The sequence below is a fragment of the Nipponia nippon genome, unplaced genomic scaffold (assembly GCF_047370975.1).
Source record: "Nipponia nippon isolate SJK-2023a ecotype South Korea unplaced genomic scaffold, ASM4737097v1 scaffold_5, whole genome shotgun sequence".
NCBI classification, from domain to species: domain Eukaryota; kingdom Metazoa; phylum Chordata; class Aves; order Pelecaniformes; family Threskiornithidae; genus Nipponia; species Nipponia nippon.
The window spans coordinates 23,474,668-23,492,972 of record NW_028262369.1 but is presented as its reverse complement, the minus strand read 5'-3'; the positions used below and the strand labels follow the sequence as shown (position 1 = coordinate 23,492,972).

The following is an 18,305-nucleotide window of genomic DNA, read 5'->3' as shown; positions in this document are numbered from 1 at the left end:
AAGGGGTAACTCCGTAAAAATGACTTCCTGGTATTATTCTCTGCCAAGGACTTCTGTGTGGGTTTTGCTGACTGTCATTGCTGCTAGTTCAGTTTCTTTCCAGGTAGAAAAACAGTGAAGGGGGTCTTCATTCTTCAATTAATTAATAAAGATAGTCACCTTTAGCCTTCATCCCTTTCGCTGCGGGTTGGCAGCTTAGGTTGTTTTTCTGTTGTTAATGAAAGCAAACAAATTCTGTTGTTAGGGAGTTGGTTTTTTTCCACCACTATTAAGAAATAGCCACCGCACTACAATCAGTCCCCCTCAAATGCTGGGCAATGGGGGCTCTGAGAAGATGGGACTTCATTTTTCATTCAGAGGTGTGTCCTGCTCCTCTGTGAGGTAACATGGTCCTAGTAATGTATGTTCTAGATAACTTTTTAAACGAGACAACTTCAGTATAAAACCATTAGCTTTAGATTTAATAATGGGGGTTGCATTGTGCCCGTTGGGCTTGAATCTGTATTCCTTGTGACCTTCTCCTGATGCTGTTCCATTAATTTCAGTGGAACTATTACTGATGCCTTCCTACATTGATGGGAAGAGCCTGCGTTTTTCCAGTGGAATAAATGTGCCTGTTTTGTGTTAGCATTCTTCTTAGAAGTCTGTTTCACATCTTTAGCGTAATGCAAGGGAAGAAAGGTAACTGGATGAAAGAAAAATGTGCTGCAATGACCATTGTCTTTTAAAGGAAAATGAGCTTCTGTCTCATTTCAATAATTTTTCCTTCAGGTCCTTTTGGAACAGTAGAGTTTGTTTCATTTATAATTTTAGCCAGAGGGAGATTTTATAGGTATTGGCTTTTAAGGGAATCAGTGGCCTCTGCATGAATGACTGTCACTGATTGATCATGTGAGGACAGGCTGGGCCAAACACACCTCCTGAAGAAGTTCATCTTACCAGCTTTGCCAGCTAGAGTCAGTGATACGTGTCTATACGAAGTCTTTCCTTTTTTCTCCTAAAGAAAAAAAAAAAGGGGGGGGGAAAGGGCAGGAAATTAAAAGCCAACCTTAAATTGTCTTTCTCTTCCTTCCCCTACAAAACCCCAGCTTAACACAAGGCTAATCAAAGTAGAGTTGTAGCCATTTGTTATTTTCACTAGCAAAACAATGTCAGTCTTCCCCTATGTTTGTGAGCTTGCATCGCCTCTTGTTCTGTCCAAAAGTTGTTGATAGACTTTTATGAAATAATACAATGGAATAGCAGAAAAACATGCTAGGGATGGCTTGGGCAGTAGACTGCTATTTTCCTTGCCCTACCTACAGATCCCAGAAACAGTGCATCTGCGTGAGTACCCTCAGGCTCTGAAGACATTGGCACCCCGACATTTTCACTCTCTCTTCAATTATACTATCAGTGGTTAGGTTTTACTTACTTAAAATATGCTCCCAGTGGAGAGAAGTAACATGGTTTAGTCTTTGTTCTGCTTTTGATCCCAATTCAATGGAGAATAACACATGGAAAGGTAAATACAGTTCTAGATTCTCCTTTTAAAGTAAGAAGGCTACGTATAGCATCACTGATGGTGTATCCTCCTGGTCCAAGTTTATTAGTTAAATGAGACAGTTCACTTCTGTTCACATCATCAGCTGATGTTATCAGAACTTAACTAAAAATTTGGTGAAGGTTGCAGTGATGTACCACTATTGATCAACTTTTGATGTCCCACAAGAGCTCCTGTTGAAGCAGGAACTCTTAATTTTTCATCTATCTATGCAAGGGTTTGGGCTACCAAATATCATCAAGAAAACCTCCTGTATCAACTATTTTAAAGTGAACCATTGACAGAATACATGCAGTGAAGGAAGCTCTATTAATTAATAGCGAACTTCCTATTGCAAACAGTGCAGGTGGACTGCAAAGGGAGTTTTGTCTGATTTTCTTGGATTTCTTAGAAACAGAGATAAAGGTGGTACAGCTTCTTTCTGTATTATTACCATTTTAGGTTGCTTTTAAGGTGAAGTCCATCTTGTCTTGCAGTTCAGAGTCAGTAAAAGTGTGCACACACACCCCTTGGAAAATTTATAAGCAGTTTTTACAAAATTAATCTGCACTGTAGTGGTTTTTACCACCATTTCACCACTGTCGTTCTTGTAATACAGCTGGACTACTGTAGACAACATGGTCAAATTAGAAGAGAGCCTTTTTTGCACTGCAAGTGATAATTAGAAGAGATGTAAAGTAAACACAGATTTTATGACAGTATTCTAATCATCTTTTGATGTTACCTCTCTAGAAGGTTAATTCTGTACAAAATTATGTCACTGTTACTAGACACGTTTTCAGTACTACACATTTTTCTGCCTTGTACATGTACAGCAAAACATCTTGCACTTTGTCTTTCAGTTCATCCAATTCATGTAAACTTTGGCTTAGAAAATTCTTGATTAGAAATCTGAAAGTAATGCTGTTTGTAAAACCAAGATTTGCTTATTGGTGCTCAGAACCCCTGATATGGAAAAAAAAGTGCTTATTGTATTCTATTCAGCAGAGAAGAATAGCATCTATTCTATTTAGTGAAATGCATCGTAGCTCTTCATTTCACTGCCAATTAGAATGAGTGTACTCATATGCCAGCACAGGTTATATGCTCTACATCAGTTTGTTGTGCAATAGAGAGCTGTTGGAGAACATTATATTTTATTTAGTTTTGTGTAGTAATTTTATTGGTGTATATTTGGAATTAAATGTTTTTATTACTTATTCATGGAACAGGTGATTGCTTCCCAGTCCCTGGCAGTGGAAGATTCTGCAAGTTTATTACTGTTTCTGGTCATGTTAGGCTTAAGTACCTAAGTGGGCTGGTGGTGATACTATACCCTGTGTTCTCAGTGCCCATGGATCTGTTTATATTTTTGGTTTTACAGTAGCAGAATTGAACGTCTTACAAGACAGCGATGGCTTTTTCTCTAGAATTTGAATATGGAGGCCACAGGGACAGATGAAGTAGAAAAGATAAAATCAAAGTTTATGTCTGCATGGCACAACATGAAATACAGTAAGTGAAACAGTGTATGGTAAAATCCTGTCGCCATTGAAATGAAGGGAATGTTTCTTGTTGACATGAATGAGATCATGATTCAGAAACTTAACTAATATTAACAATAAAAATGCAATATGGCCCTTGAAACCATTTTTACTTTGATACTATAAACAGCCCGAGTAAAAAAACTTGTTTAGCTTTTCATTTTTCAAATAAATTTGCATAATTTATTTTTAAATGACTTATCTTGAAAACAGTAAATACATTATGTAAATTATACTAGATTTGCATAGACTTTTAAACAGGGATAATATGGAATCATCTGCGCAAAGATTTTTTATTTTTATATGTACTTTTCTGGAAAAAATGAGATGGTGTGTGAAATACAAACTCCCCTGAAGAATCTGCTTCACACAGTTGGGTAACATACTTTTCCACAGCCGAACATCAGTAATTTGTTTATAAGCAACCAAATTTTCAAGTGTGCCCTTCACTAATCTGTCTATAACCTTAATTTTTCTACTTTCCCTCTAGGTCTGAGGTTGCTCAGATTTACCACCAGGTTTCTGATAAATTTTATTAATTCTTATAACTGAGCCTTGGAGATGCCTGGCGAGTTGAAAAGATAGTTTTCTCCTACTTTCTTTAAAGCTACCACGTGGCGGAAGGGGAATAGTAGTTGTTACACCCTGTATGTGATAGGAAAAGTTCAAGAAACTCTATGGACTTAGGATATAAAACACCATAGGATTTAGACTTAAGTGAAAAAGCTGCTGTCTGGGGATACTGTCAAAACCGACAAACTGAATTCTGTCTCTTTGAATTTCGTACAGTGTACTATACTACCCTTTTTGTGTCTGAAATCTGCAATTTAATTTTGTGATGAGGTATGTTTAATTAATCCTATGGGAAAAGCAGTGCTCTTCACGCATTTTCACCAGTCACATGTGAAGCTTATTGTATGTTATTAGAGGGGTTGGAAACCTCACAGAACCAAACTATGCAGTAATGAATTCACAATAGAGACAAAGCAACTTAAGCTCAGCTTTAGCATTTCTGTATCCTGACAATTTCTGCGCATTCGTACCATTGTATTAACGTTCAAACATTCATATATGGGTAACATCGTTACTTTTAAACCAGAACTCTAAGCTGTGTTTTGTAGAACTATTAAACTTTTTGTTATTTATGAAAGGAAAATCCAATTTCAGTAGATTTTCTCTATATTCCCCTTTCATGGGTTACCTTTGGCTTAATCAGATGTTACTAGAAGTTCCTTTTTGGAATACTTTAGTCACAAATTTGTATTTTTTTTTGCATCTGTTTTAGGTTGGGTGTTGAAAACAAAAACTTACTTCAGTAGAAACTCTCCAGTCTTTCTGCTGGGAAAATGTTACCACTTCAAAACTGATGGTATGTACATAGCACTTAATGCATTCCAATCTCATTCGGCAGGAGCTCTGTGGATATATTTTTAATCTTCTAGAAGGACCCTCGTTAACAATTACTGAATTCAAAATGTAAATACGAAAAACTTAGAAAGTACTCATTTAAATGTCCAACACCACCACTAATGCAACCCATCCTAACCTGCTTTATTCAGTTTTTACACTGAAGTCTTATTCTTTTTGTGAATATTAGTGCTGTAATTTGCACTTTACTTCATTTACCTATCAATTTGAGATTTTCTTTCTAAAAACTCTTGAATGAAATAGTGACAATACCTGTACAGTCACTACACCAACACCTTTGTTATCATTTTCCAGTATGCAGTTTTCTAAGAATCTCTCTCTATTTGACCATTTACATTTCGGTGAATTAAGCAGTTGCTTACTTGAAAGTCAACAATTCCATTGGCACAGTAATGTTCGCTGCGTTGCTTTTTCCACCCCACCCCCCCTCCAGCTGGCACATTTCTATTATGTTGCCTTCTAATTTTCCTTCCTTGTATTTGAAGCGATTGTTACTTTTTGCAAGTTTGCCCTGTTTTTCTAAAAGAATAGTTGTATGTTTTTAATTTCCTTCTAATAACAAAAGTGCCATACCAAGTTAGAATTTAAATTTGTGCTTTGCCTTACAGAATCTGGTGAACTCTCTACAGATGGGTCCAATTTTGATAAAATCAACACGGAGATTTCAGGAAATGTTGAGGAGTTTCGTAAAGATTTTATTTCTAGAATATGGCTGACTTACAGAGAGGAATTTCCTCAGATAAAGGGGTCTGCATTAACAACAGACTGTGGTTGGGGTTGCACACTGAGAACTGGTCAAATGCTGCTGGCTCAAGGTCTTATGCTTCATTTTCTTGGTAGAGGTAAGTTACAAGAGAAGATCTCTATATTCGGCATGATAAGCATGGGTGTTCTGTAGGGAGTGTGATGGTCTTTATGTAGCCAGAATGGAAAGTGCATGCTGGTTTTGGTTCTGAACTTCCTCTCATTAATATTGGAGTTGTTACCTGGCATCAGAGCAGTGATCTAGCTGACCTACTTTCCATTTCTGAAAAAGGGAATACCAAGGTATGTCAAAGGAAGATCCTGGAAACCCCATAGAAGCTAACTGTGAAGTAAAATACCACAAAACTTTGTGGTCCCATACCTTGGTATTGTTATTGTCCATGCAGCTGTCCAATTCTCTTCAATCTTGCTCATTTCTCGAACTCAAGGTGCAGAACTGAGTTCCACATCCCATAGCTGTGGGCTATGGCAAAAGTGATGTTCCTTTATCAGTTTTAAAGTTGTACATTATTCAGTTCTTCTAGTATTAATATATTGAGTTAATAGAAGGATTCTAATCTAACTTCAGTACATCATTCTTTGTGTTGAAATTTGCACCATTTCATTTCCTTCCTTTCCCCCCATGGACTTACAGAGGAACTTCCCTTTTTTCTTATCATTGTCTATCTCAAAATACTCCCTCAATCACAGCTGTTTGAAAGAAGTAGCTTTAGGAGACTTGGAACACTTTCCACTTTCACAGGCTAAGTGTGCGCGTCCTCCCCATTCTTCTAAGCCAAGCCGTGTCCTGCATAGAGGTATTCTTGGTTCTCATCATTAACCACCTTTTCTTTTCATCCTCTTCTCAATCCCTTTGATAATCTACCGCATTGCCCCTTGCAAACAATCGGTCACGTCCTCTGTCACCACTGTTTGTTGTCAAAATGATCCAAGACATGGGCCTGAGGCCACCCAGGCATGGTAGTCAGAGAGAATACAGTGTATTGTTTACTCAGCCGTTTGTTGGATCCCGGGAATACTTTAGTAGAAGATAGTTCTGAAAGCCTGTTTTGATAATACTTTGTACTTACTGTGCAAATATGATGTAAGCTGTGAATACAGTCCCAAACAAGCTGCATCACAAAGTCGTCTTTCTTGGCAGTGTCATGATCGAACTGCCAGATTGGCTTACTGAATGTTCTTTTGCTGTAGAAATTTAAGTCGTAAAACATTCGTTATTCCTTTCCACTGACTGCAAATATCAAAGTCTATGAAAATACTTCTGCTGAGAACACAAATCCCTTAAATATAACTTTTGTTAGACATACATTTAAAGAAACAAAAAAAATCTGATCAGAAGACTACCTGTGAGTAGGAATGCATAATGGCTCATTCTGAAGTAACCCAAAACAAAAAAGCCCCAGGTTTATATCTTTTAAAATCCATGGTTACAAAGAATTCCTTGCACTGTCCCCCATGCATCCCAATTTGGAAAGTGATTTGGTGATTCCAAAGTGCTAGTGTTTCTGTGGCAATCCAAATGTGTAGAAAAACAGAATATGTATGGTCTTTCTGGACTACTTTTCTCATCACCTAGTCTTCTGACAGCTGGTGAATTATCTTTTGAAAAGCTTTTAATGAGGTCTGGGTAGCTTTTGAAACATATTTAAGTGTTTACATGAAGTTTTTCATCGCTGTTTACTCTTTTCCCAGAGATGTTTTCATTATAGTTTAATGGTATTGTTTCTGTTACAAAGCAAAACTTGACTGCCGTTACTAGCTGGAATACTACACTTTCACTGCTATGTGGAATGTTCCAGGTATTGCTGAATGATGTTGTAAATGAGTTTTTATTTTAAATATTAAAGTACTGGTAAGTTTTACTTTGAATGCCTGTGCTCAAGACACTGACTTAAAGTTGAAGCTCACAGTACAGGAATAGCAAGGCCTGTGATGTTGTTATATCGAGCTTATGCATGCATCTGCCTGGGTCTGCAGTGAAAAATTAATGTGAGGTTTCACAGAAGGGTGCCGCTTGTGGTAAGAAACATTGACGTGGGATGGTTGTCACACTGTAGTAAGAGTGGGTGCTGTGGATTATGGCCATTACCAGCAGTACTTGTGACATTACTGGAGCCCTAAGTTAGATTTTAGAATTAAAATACAGTCGCCTCTGTGCTTCCTCTTTGTTTTTCAAAGACTTTTACATGGATACTTCAGTAAAAATTACAAGGAGGGCTGCAGTTCTCGCTCTTTGTCAGTATTAGTTTGAAAAGGTTCCTCTGGCTGCTGTAATGGCAGCTTTCTGAACCTCCAGGAGCTTACCCAAATGTGGCTCACGGAGCAAAAGCACCCCATCCGTAGGGTTTGTAGGGTGTGTTCCTTACTTGCATGTGGCAGCCTTCCCCATTGCCTTCTGGGATGTTCATTGTGGACCTTCAGGGTACGTTCTGATCTAACAGTATGTTCACTGTGTTTCAGAGGTTTCCTCACATGCTCTGTGTTGCAAGCAGTTGTTTGAACTTGTGGGAGAGACTTTCAGTCATCTGACAAGGGAAGCATTACTGTTCTCTGAATATGCTGAACCATTTGCTATGAGGAACGCTGTGTGTAGGATGCATTGTTAGAGAAACCTTTAGCTAGAAATGCAGACTGTAGATACTGCGCTGAATAATATTTAAACAAGTTTGTCTTGTAATCTAGGTAAAGAATTCGCAAATTTAGTGAATAAAGAAATCTTGTCTATTTTTTCTGCTGATGTCCTTTGACGGTTTGCCAGGAAGAAGTGCTTGTTTTTACATGAATAATTCCTCAGGTTTGCCTATTTTTTTAATAACTGACAAACCAGAAGAGTTAAAAATAGCTTTTGAAACTTCTTGTTTGACATGGATAAAACTTTTTAGATGGTACTGAATATCTAACTTCCATATTTTTAATATGTAAGGTAGTTCTAATCTGTGCCTTGTAATCGGGTATATCTTGTATATCTTAACTGACTGGGATCATGGAGTCTGACCTATCTCAGCATAAATTGCTAAGAAATGTACAGTTAGTATTTCGTTTCACCCATCATTCAGCAGAAAATAAAAGCATATCATATTCCCCTCGAATTCTTTGTTTACAATTTAACACTGACATTTGCATCTCAGTATGTAAAGTACATACTATTGGTCTGAGGAACATGGGGGAGAAAGGGATGTACTTTGCTAATTATACCAAAAGGTTAATACTAAGCCTAATATGCATCTTAACATTTCTTGCTGCAGCCTGGGTCTGGCCAGATGCGTTGGACATTGACAATTCAGATTCTGAATCATGGACAGCCCATACAGTGAAAAAGCTGACAGCATCATTCGAAGCATCACTTACAGCAGAAAGAGAACCCAAGATCCTGTCAAATCATCATCAGGGAACATTAAAGAGAAACTGTGATGACAGTGAAATGAGAAATGAAGTTTATCATAGAAAAATAATTTCTTGGTTTGGTGACTCTCCGCTGGCAGCTTTTGGCTTACATCAGCTAATAGAATACGGAAAGAAGTCTGGAAAAATTGCTGGAGATTGGTATGGGCCTGCAGTTGTTGCACACATTTTAAGGTAAAAATACCTTCATTCTTTGTTGTTACCGTGCCTTACACATTACAGGAGAAGTACTTCAAAGTGTCATGAGATTACTTCAGCTTAATTGAGCATCTAACTGTTCATTACTGGCTTTGTAAAATGTCCGTATTAGTAGCAATTCTAGAGATTTTTCAGAGGCAGGAAGGGAAATAGCAGTAGGTACAGGAACTGAACTCTGAGCCTTTGTTCAATCTTATTTCAGAAAAACCACAGCATTCCCATTTTCCTGTTCTTTGGGCAGTAGAAGTCCCAAGTATCTCTCCCAAACCCGGGCTTTTAAGAAGAGCTGCATTTAATGAAATGTTCTAAAAACTAACCACTCTTTCAACCTTGGAACATGCATAACATTATAGATTTTTTTTTTTTTTAATACTGTAACCTGGGGGCTGTAATGTACTGATAGTGTAATGAAATGTCAGAGCTAAAATTGATGTTTTCAGCATTTCTTTGCACACATCAAATTCTTGTGAAACTGTAAATGTATGGGACTATTAATATTATAATTATATCCCAGTAAAAGTAAAGGGTCTGTGACATTCAATGTGGCTAAAAAAAAAAGTCGAAAGTCAAATTTCTCCATACTATGTGCCTTTATATGCCATTTCTTTGAATATTACTGATTTTTTTTGTTTTGTTTTGGTTTTTTTTTTAATAGCCTTATATGCTTATGCTCTTAGTGGATTCCAGTTTACCTGTAAACTGAATCACTAATAAGTCATTTAAGCAGCAGAAGCCAAAGTTCATACGTTTATCTATAAATACGTGAATAGAAGAATTTGATACTTAGTATAAAAGTACATTAATCTTAAATGAACCTGTACTGAAGTAACCAGGTTATATATGTGTGCATACATGCAAATACATACAGTGATGTGAGAGCTTAGCATTATTTATGTGTTTTCTTCTATTTTTTTCTGATGATAGAAACTGTCAGAATTCTTTTTGCTTGCTTTAAATTGCAGTAGCCTGTTTACCTAATGGGAGCGGGGGGGTGGGGTGTGATCCAGAATTACATTCAACACAAACCCACCAGTGATTTCCAACACTGCAAAGGTTCCCTTTCCTGGATCTCCTTTCCCTCTTATAGCAGTACTAACAATGTATAGCTCTCTCATAACTTGAGAACGACTGTATTAAATGATTCCTCAAAATATATTGTGAAATAAAGGGATAGTGACCATTTAATGCAAGCGTGTATTGAAGTCAAAGGCTAATCTTCTATTTTGAACAGTTTAATTTCTTTACAAATGCTGTCCTTGATTGATGATCATGCTTCAGACTATCGACATTTACTTTCTTTTTAGTTTTTAGGTCCATTACTCTTACTCTTTTGAGGATAGCCCAATATTGCAATTATCTTTTTGAAAGTTTTGGTGAAACCTTACAGCTTTTTATGTGCTAGCCTTTATTTCCATAGACATGAGGTGCTAATGTGTGGCTAGTTATATGCACTGAGGTCAACTAAAGACATTCATTGAGTTGAAAATAATATTTTTGTCAGCAAATTTAGCCTTTATTATCCCAATACACACGATAGAAAATTGTGATAAACAGAAAGAAATTAGGTAGTGAATATGAATTTCATTGTAAGTTAATGTGTTTCTTTGGGCTTTTTTTGTGGTTTTCATTGTTTCTCCTGAATAGCCAGACATTGTCATCTTTGCTTGGGAAAAACATCTTGCCATATGCACTGGATCTTGGTACCCAGTGTTTAAAACAAACAAACGAAACCCCACTCCCCATCTGTATTTATCAGGAATGGAAGGTATCTTGAATTAAAAAAAAAAACAACAAACCAAAACAAAACAACAAAAAACAAACCCCAAACCAACAACAAACAATTAAAACCAACATTTTCTAAAAATCAAATAATTTATGTATATTTACTGTTAATTTCTTTAAAATCAGAGATGAGTTAAATAGTTTTGTGTTTGTACTTAGAAAAGCTGTTGAAGAAGCAAGAGACCCTGAGCTACAAGGAGTAACAGTCTATGTTGCTCAGGATTGTACAGGTAAATGTTGTGATTATGTAGATTTTTGCAAACATTTTAGATGCTTTTTATGCCTTTCAGTAAGCACTTAACAATAGAGCTCTAAAGGAAAAAAATAAACTCAAAAGTGGATCCACAAAATTGAAATTATGTAGACAAAGGGGTTCTTGATATATGCAGATGTTTGTTCTCTTTGAGAATCAGGCATCACAACTTGAAAGCTTCCTACATTACTTATCTGTTATCTTATAGTGGAAGATAGTGGAATTCCAAATCCAGCAAGATAACTTTTCCTTACAGTCTGCCTGTTGTAACTTTTTAATTTGGATTTAAATCAGTTAATAATCTGTTTTATATTCGCGTCAATGTTGTTTTAGCAATAAGCTAGTAAGAACTTCCATATCTTACTAAAACTAACCCCAAAAAACCAACCAAACAACTGAAAAATACTGCAGTTAGATTTGTTTGTTATATTTTATTTGTCTTCTGCATCACAGGATTATTTTTTGCCCATTTTTCTAGTGGAAAAAAAAAAAACCACTGCACCAGTCTCGTAGAATAGTAGGAAGTCATTTTTGCTTGGAGTTCAAAGATGCGAGCAGGATAGTGAACCCGAGTCAGTGGTAACCTTTCTTCTGCTCCAACATGGCATTTTAAATAATCAATAACGGGCAGAGGAGCTTAGAGCTCTCAATGTTCAGGAGCAGAAAATGATGACAAGATAAACTAAACGTGTGGTGAAACTTTACACTAATGACTATAGTCTTTCAAATCTAAGCACAATGTATTACTCCAGTAGCCATGTTTAGCTGCCAGAAATTTTAGTTATGTCATAACCGATCTTGGGGTAGGACAGACGAGACCGACATCCCTGAGTAATCAATCAAACTGGTTTTAAAGAGATGCTGTTTAGTCATATGCTACAAACCAGTTTCACCTGACTTACAATGACAGTGGAAACTTTTAAAATTCTATTAATTTTTCACTTCTTTGTTCTGGTGATGATTTTTCACCTCTCTCTTAGTTTGGAGGGAATAAGCAATAATTCTACATTAAGTTTTTTCACTCATTTTCAGTGACTGTGTTGTGTTAACTTTAGACAGTGAACTTGAGTATTTATTAAAATCAATTATTGTCTTTTTTTCCTTTAACATGTAGATGTTTCTGTTAGTTGTAGGCTTTCAAGTTTTAAATTACTCCTTTTAGAAGAAGTTTATATCAAGTGACTAAATATTTATTGGTTTTCTCCTAACCTCCCCCTTCTGCATTTTCCTGACAATGTATCTTATCTCAGCAGCAGCACATTACCATTCTACAAAATATGGCTGAAAATAAGGAGGCATAACACTGTTTTTCATCAGTCGCTCAAGAGTTATATTTCAGGAGGACAGTAATATTTTGAAGGACTGTAGTTTTAGTGTGTCAGACTAAGTGATGCCATGTTGTAGGTGTGTCTTTGTAAAAGCTAGCGGTTATATTTTAAATATGAATATTTCCATGTGTCTCCTTTCAGTCTACAGTTCAGATGTTATTGACAGACAGTGTTCTTTTATGGATTCTGGAAAAGCAGACACAAAAGCTGTAATTATATTAGTTCCTGTGAGACTCGGTGGAGAGAGAACAAACATGGACTACTTAGAGTTTGTAAAGGTATGAAATGAGGGTTCAATCGTTTTTCAAATAGTAGCACTAGGTGATATGAAAAGCGACTTCATGATGGTAATCTTCTACCTATTAAATGTGTGGTGGTGATTTTACAGTTGAAGGTTGTAAAGTTTGACTTTACAGATTTTAAATTTCCCTATTACAAGATCAGACATAATTGCAGAGCACATGATGTCCCTTGGTAAAGCAGTGATAACTGTCCTACTCTTAAAGTAGCTACCTGAACAGACATTAATGCAGTGGCTCAAATTACAAATGGTAATTTAGTTACATATGCTATTAGAGTTGTGCTATATTAAGTATCAGTCAGCATTTTAAAATATAAATATACCAAATTCCTTACTCTGTTCCTTATTTTCTTAAATATCAAACGGTTTAAGGTTGTTGCTTGTCTGTTCTTCCCATTTTCTTTTGTCTTTTTCTTCCCCTTAAGAGAGGGGTTAGAATTTTTTTATATCTTTAGTCACTAGTTCAAGTGTTTTTTCACTATCTGGACATTAGGATGAATGTTTCTAAGGACAGTGATGCAGGACTAGCAAGCAGTTACTACAAATAAAAACAAACTGGAAAAAAGTAAAACCCAAGGAGAAAGCGGAGGGGAGGAAAGTCTATGCTGTCCTCTTTTTTTTTTTTTTTTTTTTTTTTTTTTTTTCCAGCAGAGGTTCTGCTTATGGTGCTACCACCCAAAGATGCTCTGTAATCCTACCTCTTGAGCGCAAGAATACTTTTCCTAGGGAAGAGATTGTTCTCTCAGCCCTGCTGCTTTATCGTTTTCCATGCTGCTCTTTAAATTCTTGTTTTAATTTTTAAAATACCACAATTTAGTAGCATGTACAAAATCTGAGAGTCTGTTACATCTCTTTTTTTTTTTTTTTTTTTTTTTTTGTGACTGTGTCTTCTCTGTAAAATTTTAGGAAACACGTTTGGTTTTTAATGGCATGGGGAGACAGAGTGATGAAGCCTTTTATTTAAGTGAGGAACTAATAAATTGTTTTTCTTTCCTGATTCTTTTCCTTGTATTTTCAGATGGGTTTGGAAAGTTTTAGTTCTTTTCTGATTAATTCTGACAGCTATGATAAGCCTGGGGTCGCAGACATGTTCTACAGCAACCTTACTTTACTTTCAATGTTAACTGCAAAAAAGCCTTTGAATCAGTCATGTCCAGGAAAACAGACGGTGCCTTCGTTTGTAAACTGACGAACAGTTGCTTCTGCAACTTTCATAAGGCTTTCTCAGCAAAAGAAAAGTGACTCCAGTTCTTTAATACTGGCTCTTATTATTGACGGATATCTATGGCTAGTTTTACCCTGCAGAGGCTTCCCCAATTTAGCTCTCAAAAACACTCTTTTGCCAGAGTAAAATATGTTTGCGTGGCACTGGTTTTCATAGCACAGTCACGTTATGTAAGCTTGCCTTGTACAACTGGCTTTACTGGGGTGATTTTTGCTGCTCATTTACCAAGCCTGGCACTGCCTTTTGCAGTCCGTTATAATGGAGACTGTGATAAGAGGGCTTTCAATTGCATATATTAGTCACTCCAGTCTCTATCTTGACTGTTCACCAGAAGCGACTAAATTTCTTGGGGTCTGGATTTAAGTTAAAAATGCAGATTTTAGAATGTAGTACAAGAAGTAATTTTTACGAAGGATTTTATATTTATGGATGAAAATTGATAAATTTTTTATAATTCACTTTTACAAGAAAATTCCCATAGATTAAACAGTTACTCATTACTCTAAGTAGCTTTGCTCCCTTTCTCTTTCACTGGCAGAGGATGTGTCCTCCTTAGCTGTTTCAGCCTTTGCCTCTGATCTGCCTAAATGTTCTGTAATGCTCAGCTATCGAGGAGCATTTTCTAAAAAAAGCCTTCTCATTCATATTTTAAATAAGCAGCACTTTCTCTTAACCCGTGTAAACAATGCTGAAGTTGACTTTGTTAGCATCTCAGGTGAGGAGTACAGCAGGCTTTTGTTAGGTTACGTTACTTCATCATTGTCTAAGCCAAGAAAATTTTATCTCGGGAAGCTTTGGTCTTATTAGTACATGAAATAGCAATCATTTTGTTGAGAGAAATTTTCCCTACTTATACAATGATGATGTAATGGTTATACTTTTACTGGTTGATCTCTTAGAGGAGAGGATATAGATATGACTGCCAGCTAATGGAGATTTCACTTTAGCTCAACTGATAGTCTTCTGGATTGCTGTCCCAGTTTGGGCCAGCACCCAAGTTTTTGGACCCAACACTTTTCTAGTGCCACTAGAAAACCACTGTGATTTATGGACATTTAAAGGCTGTTCAGTTTTCAGAGTATTTAATGGTCTTGGGCTTCAGTTGCATTAGAACAGTTGGGCTCAGCTTTCCGAAGTGCTCAATGTTGGCAAAATTCAACTCCCACTGGAGTCGGTGGGATAACTAATGGAGAACTGCGTTAAGCCAAGACTGAATATTCACAAAAATCCTAATGAGGCCTGGTAAGAAATAGAACCTCATGAAAGCGAGAAGAGTAGAAATATGTTGAAGCAAGAGGGAGGGAAATCCTCTGTGCCTTCTTCCATTCCTTTGCTAAGTTCTTCTAATAGAGAAGTGATCACAGGTGTTTTCTTTGGTGTCCATTGTCTGTGACTGCATCCAGAGCTCGTGGGTGATAGAGGAATTTCAGTCAGTTAAATTACTGAAATGTTCTTACCTTGGCAAAATTGCGTGTATACAGGTAAATCTTTCTCCCCAGCACTAGAAGGTATATCCATAAAATCAACATTTTATTATGTAATTACAAGCCTGCTAGCTTTGTGTGCTAGCACAGACACGTGGATTACAGAACCCAACTCTTTTACCCCTAAACGAACAGAAATACGCTGGCATCATTGGTGTGACTGTAGCCCATGGTTGATGTCTCAACTGTTTCTGTCCTTGGTGGCTCCTAGCTTTGCCATGGGTGGAGGAGTATCTTTCTTTCTGTATGTACACCCCCAGACTGAAACGATTCCTGTATTTCACCCCGTGTCCCCCTTTAAATCCCATTAAGTGTATTTGTAATGTCTCTTTCTCAAAGTTGCTACATACTGATAGTTCTGATTACCCCCACAGTCAACATCCGCTAGAATTTATGGGGCTTGTCTGTTGTCTGTCTCTCCTCCGGTATTTTGGGCTGTTGATTTTAGAGCTGTATCTTTCTTGATTCAACTGGCATTTCTTCCTATGATGTACAAGGTCATACTCTAGACAGACTTTTACACTTGAATGCAAAAAGAAGGGAACCCCTGGGGCCACAGAATGTAAATGTATATGAACTCTGTAAATCTGAATACGTTGATACCTTTTGACTAAGCAACCTGTGCTCAAGTTCTGTGACATCATGTTTTGTCTCCTCCCTGGAAATGGTACTGCCAATTGTCTCAACGTATGAGCATCTCATGAAAAGGGAGGAGTTTCTCTGGAATATCTGGTGGTACGTGTTCACTGTGGTCAGTTGTAAGTGTCTAAAAATTGAGTCAAGCCCCAGAAAATCATTCAGTCAGTCTTTAAAAAAAAGAAAAAAAGTTATTTGCCTGAAAACAGTGAAGAAAGAGCAAAGATTTTAATTCAGTTTGATACTTACTCTGTTTAACACTGTCCTAATTATTTAATGTTCTGCTTATAGGGAATTTTAAGCCTTGAGTATTGTGTTGGTATTATTGGTGGCAAACCCAAGCAGTCATATTACTTTGCTGGATTTCAAGGTTAGTGTTTTAATATGTTATGTCTCTTCAATATTTTTCTTTAAGAGTTAGGAAGTTAATATCGAACCAGTGGGAAATAGCATGATTAAAATAGCAAAATGAGTACCTTATTAATTCATCATATCTACCCAAGTCCAGTCATTTGTCATTTACCCCATATAGTAATTGGATTCTGTAAAATGTACATTTAATTTCCCTTGTTGCATAAACAAGGCATAATTTTTCTGTTTCACCAAACTTCAGGAGCGTTTGCTGTTACTATCTGGCAGTTCTTATTTACGTATTTACTTTTTACTAGTTTAAGTGGTGTTAGTTGATGCTTAAATGACAAGCAATATATTCTTCCTGTCAGGATGAAGTAGCACAATACATTTTTCATATGCAAACTCCAGAATATAATTGTGTGTTTGTAAAAGTAATTTTATCACCAAAAATTAAATGACAGTCTCATCACTTTATAAAAATTCTGCTTATACAAGCATATTTGATTATGCAAAAGTTAATCTGTCCTGCAAAAACCTATGCTTCAGTCAATGAATGTCAGCCTGGCAAGCAGTTACTTGCTGGCTTTTTTTTCAGCTGTTCTGCATAGAAATTGGATTGTAAGCAGTGTAATAATAAGGTGTTTTTTGAATTACTTCTGTTTTGTCCTTGTAGATGACAGTTTGATTTACATGGATCCTCATTACTGCCAATCTTTTGTAGATGTCAGCATAAAGGATTTCCCTCTTGAGGTAGTATGGATATAGACCTGGCACTGTTTTCTTCCCATATGAATCACACACTAATTATTTAGAGATGTTCTAGCTAGCTGCATCTTTATGGGTTTACAGTTACATGTTATTTATCAAAGTTCTGCCCTTCTTTATAGGCCTATAATCAACAAAAATGACCAGAGGTTAAAAACTCAATATGGGGTGTTAATTTTTACTTCATTAATCTTTGTCTGTTTCTTTTTAATGATCAGAAAACCTCAAAAATAGATGATCACTTCATTTAAGTAATATTCCATCAAAGAAAATAGACAATATTTGGAGTACTTAAACCTGAATTATTTGGATTTGGTTTTGTTAGTTTGTCTTTTTGGTCAATTTTATTTTATTTTAAATTCAAGTTGCAATCAACATCATTGAGAGAATTACTGTAGTATTCAATAGTAGGAGCCTGTTGTCAGGTTGGAACCAGAGTTCCTATAGGTTTACCTGCTGCTTCTTTGTCCAGGAATTCGTAATATTGTAAAACATCATTTTAAATGTAACTTTTGCACCTAACAGCTTTGGAGGTGGCTTTTTTAGCTTCGTACAAGTGGAAATTTTTGAGGCTTATCAGTGAGGTTTGTAGTTGACGAGATTAATTTTACTCAAGTCTTCTGAACTGTTTCTTCTAACAAGTTTTATTCTTGTTTTTAATCAAGCTATTTTTATGGAATAGCAGTTTCCAAGAAACTGACAGGTCTGAAAGCATAGGTGCTGCATTTGTTCTTTCTTTCCCCCCGACCCCTTTCTAGGTCATGACTTTCTGGGTGCATCTAGATGTAGTGAATACATCTTTCCAGGCTATGCCTAGGTCTTAAAAATCATGCTTGCTTTTTTTACAATAGTGTTTTCCCTTTTCTTTAACCTCTTGCCAAATAACTTGCATTGAAAATAGATAGAGCTGAAGGAGGTTATTAAAGAACTCAATTTACAAGTACCATGGGAAAACATTGTCAGTTGCAGAAGTAAGCGTTCGATAGCCACAGTACTCACAGTAGAAGTACTCGGTGCCATCCACGCACACTCTCCGTCTTGATCTTGTGTCCAACTTCCACGTGAACTTCCAGCCTCCTCAGAGCAGCTCTTCATTCAGTGTAGAAACACTCTCTGGGTGCATCCAGTGCTTAGGATGGCATCAACTGCTCTAGAACAGAGTTGGTTATTAGTAGTGGTTCCTCATGCCACTCTGTTCTGTGAAGTCAAGTACTCCTAAATGTGGAAACACAGCTTCAGAAACAACATCTTACATTTAAATAAGGAAGAGGAATATGTATTTATTTCCATAGCTACTAGCTATGGAAATACTAGCTAC

The 18,305-nt window shown here is 36.6% G+C and overlaps 1 protein-coding gene across 11 annotated transcripts in view; it reads left to right on the top strand.

The window, feature by feature from the left end:
* The window catches only part of ATG4C (autophagy related 4C cysteine peptidase), a 37,685-nt gene that overhangs the window by 953 nt on the left and 18,427 nt on the right, over positions 1-18,305 (top strand). For 9 of the 11 annotated variants that reach the window (XR_015699092.1, XR_015699094.1, XR_015699093.1 and 6 more), the window contains exons 2-9: positions 2,907-3,037; positions 4,352-4,435; positions 5,103-5,336; positions 8,505-8,835; positions 10,801-10,871; positions 12,364-12,500; positions 16,160-16,238; positions 16,896-16,972. Coding sequence is in view for 6 of the 11 variants with exons in the window: in XM_087733716.1 (XP_087589842.1) it covers positions 2,962-3,037; positions 4,352-4,435; positions 5,103-5,336; positions 8,505-8,835; positions 10,801-10,871; positions 12,364-12,500; positions 16,160-16,238; positions 16,896-16,972 (1,089 nt within the window). In the remaining 5 variants the exon portion in view is untranslated. The remainder of the gene's footprint in view (positions 1-2,906; positions 3,038-4,351; positions 4,436-5,102; positions 5,337-8,504; positions 8,836-10,800; positions 10,872-12,363; positions 12,501-16,159; positions 16,239-16,895; positions 16,973-18,305) is intronic. The other 2 variants (XR_015699095.1, XM_087733717.1) reach the window with 1 other exon arrangement.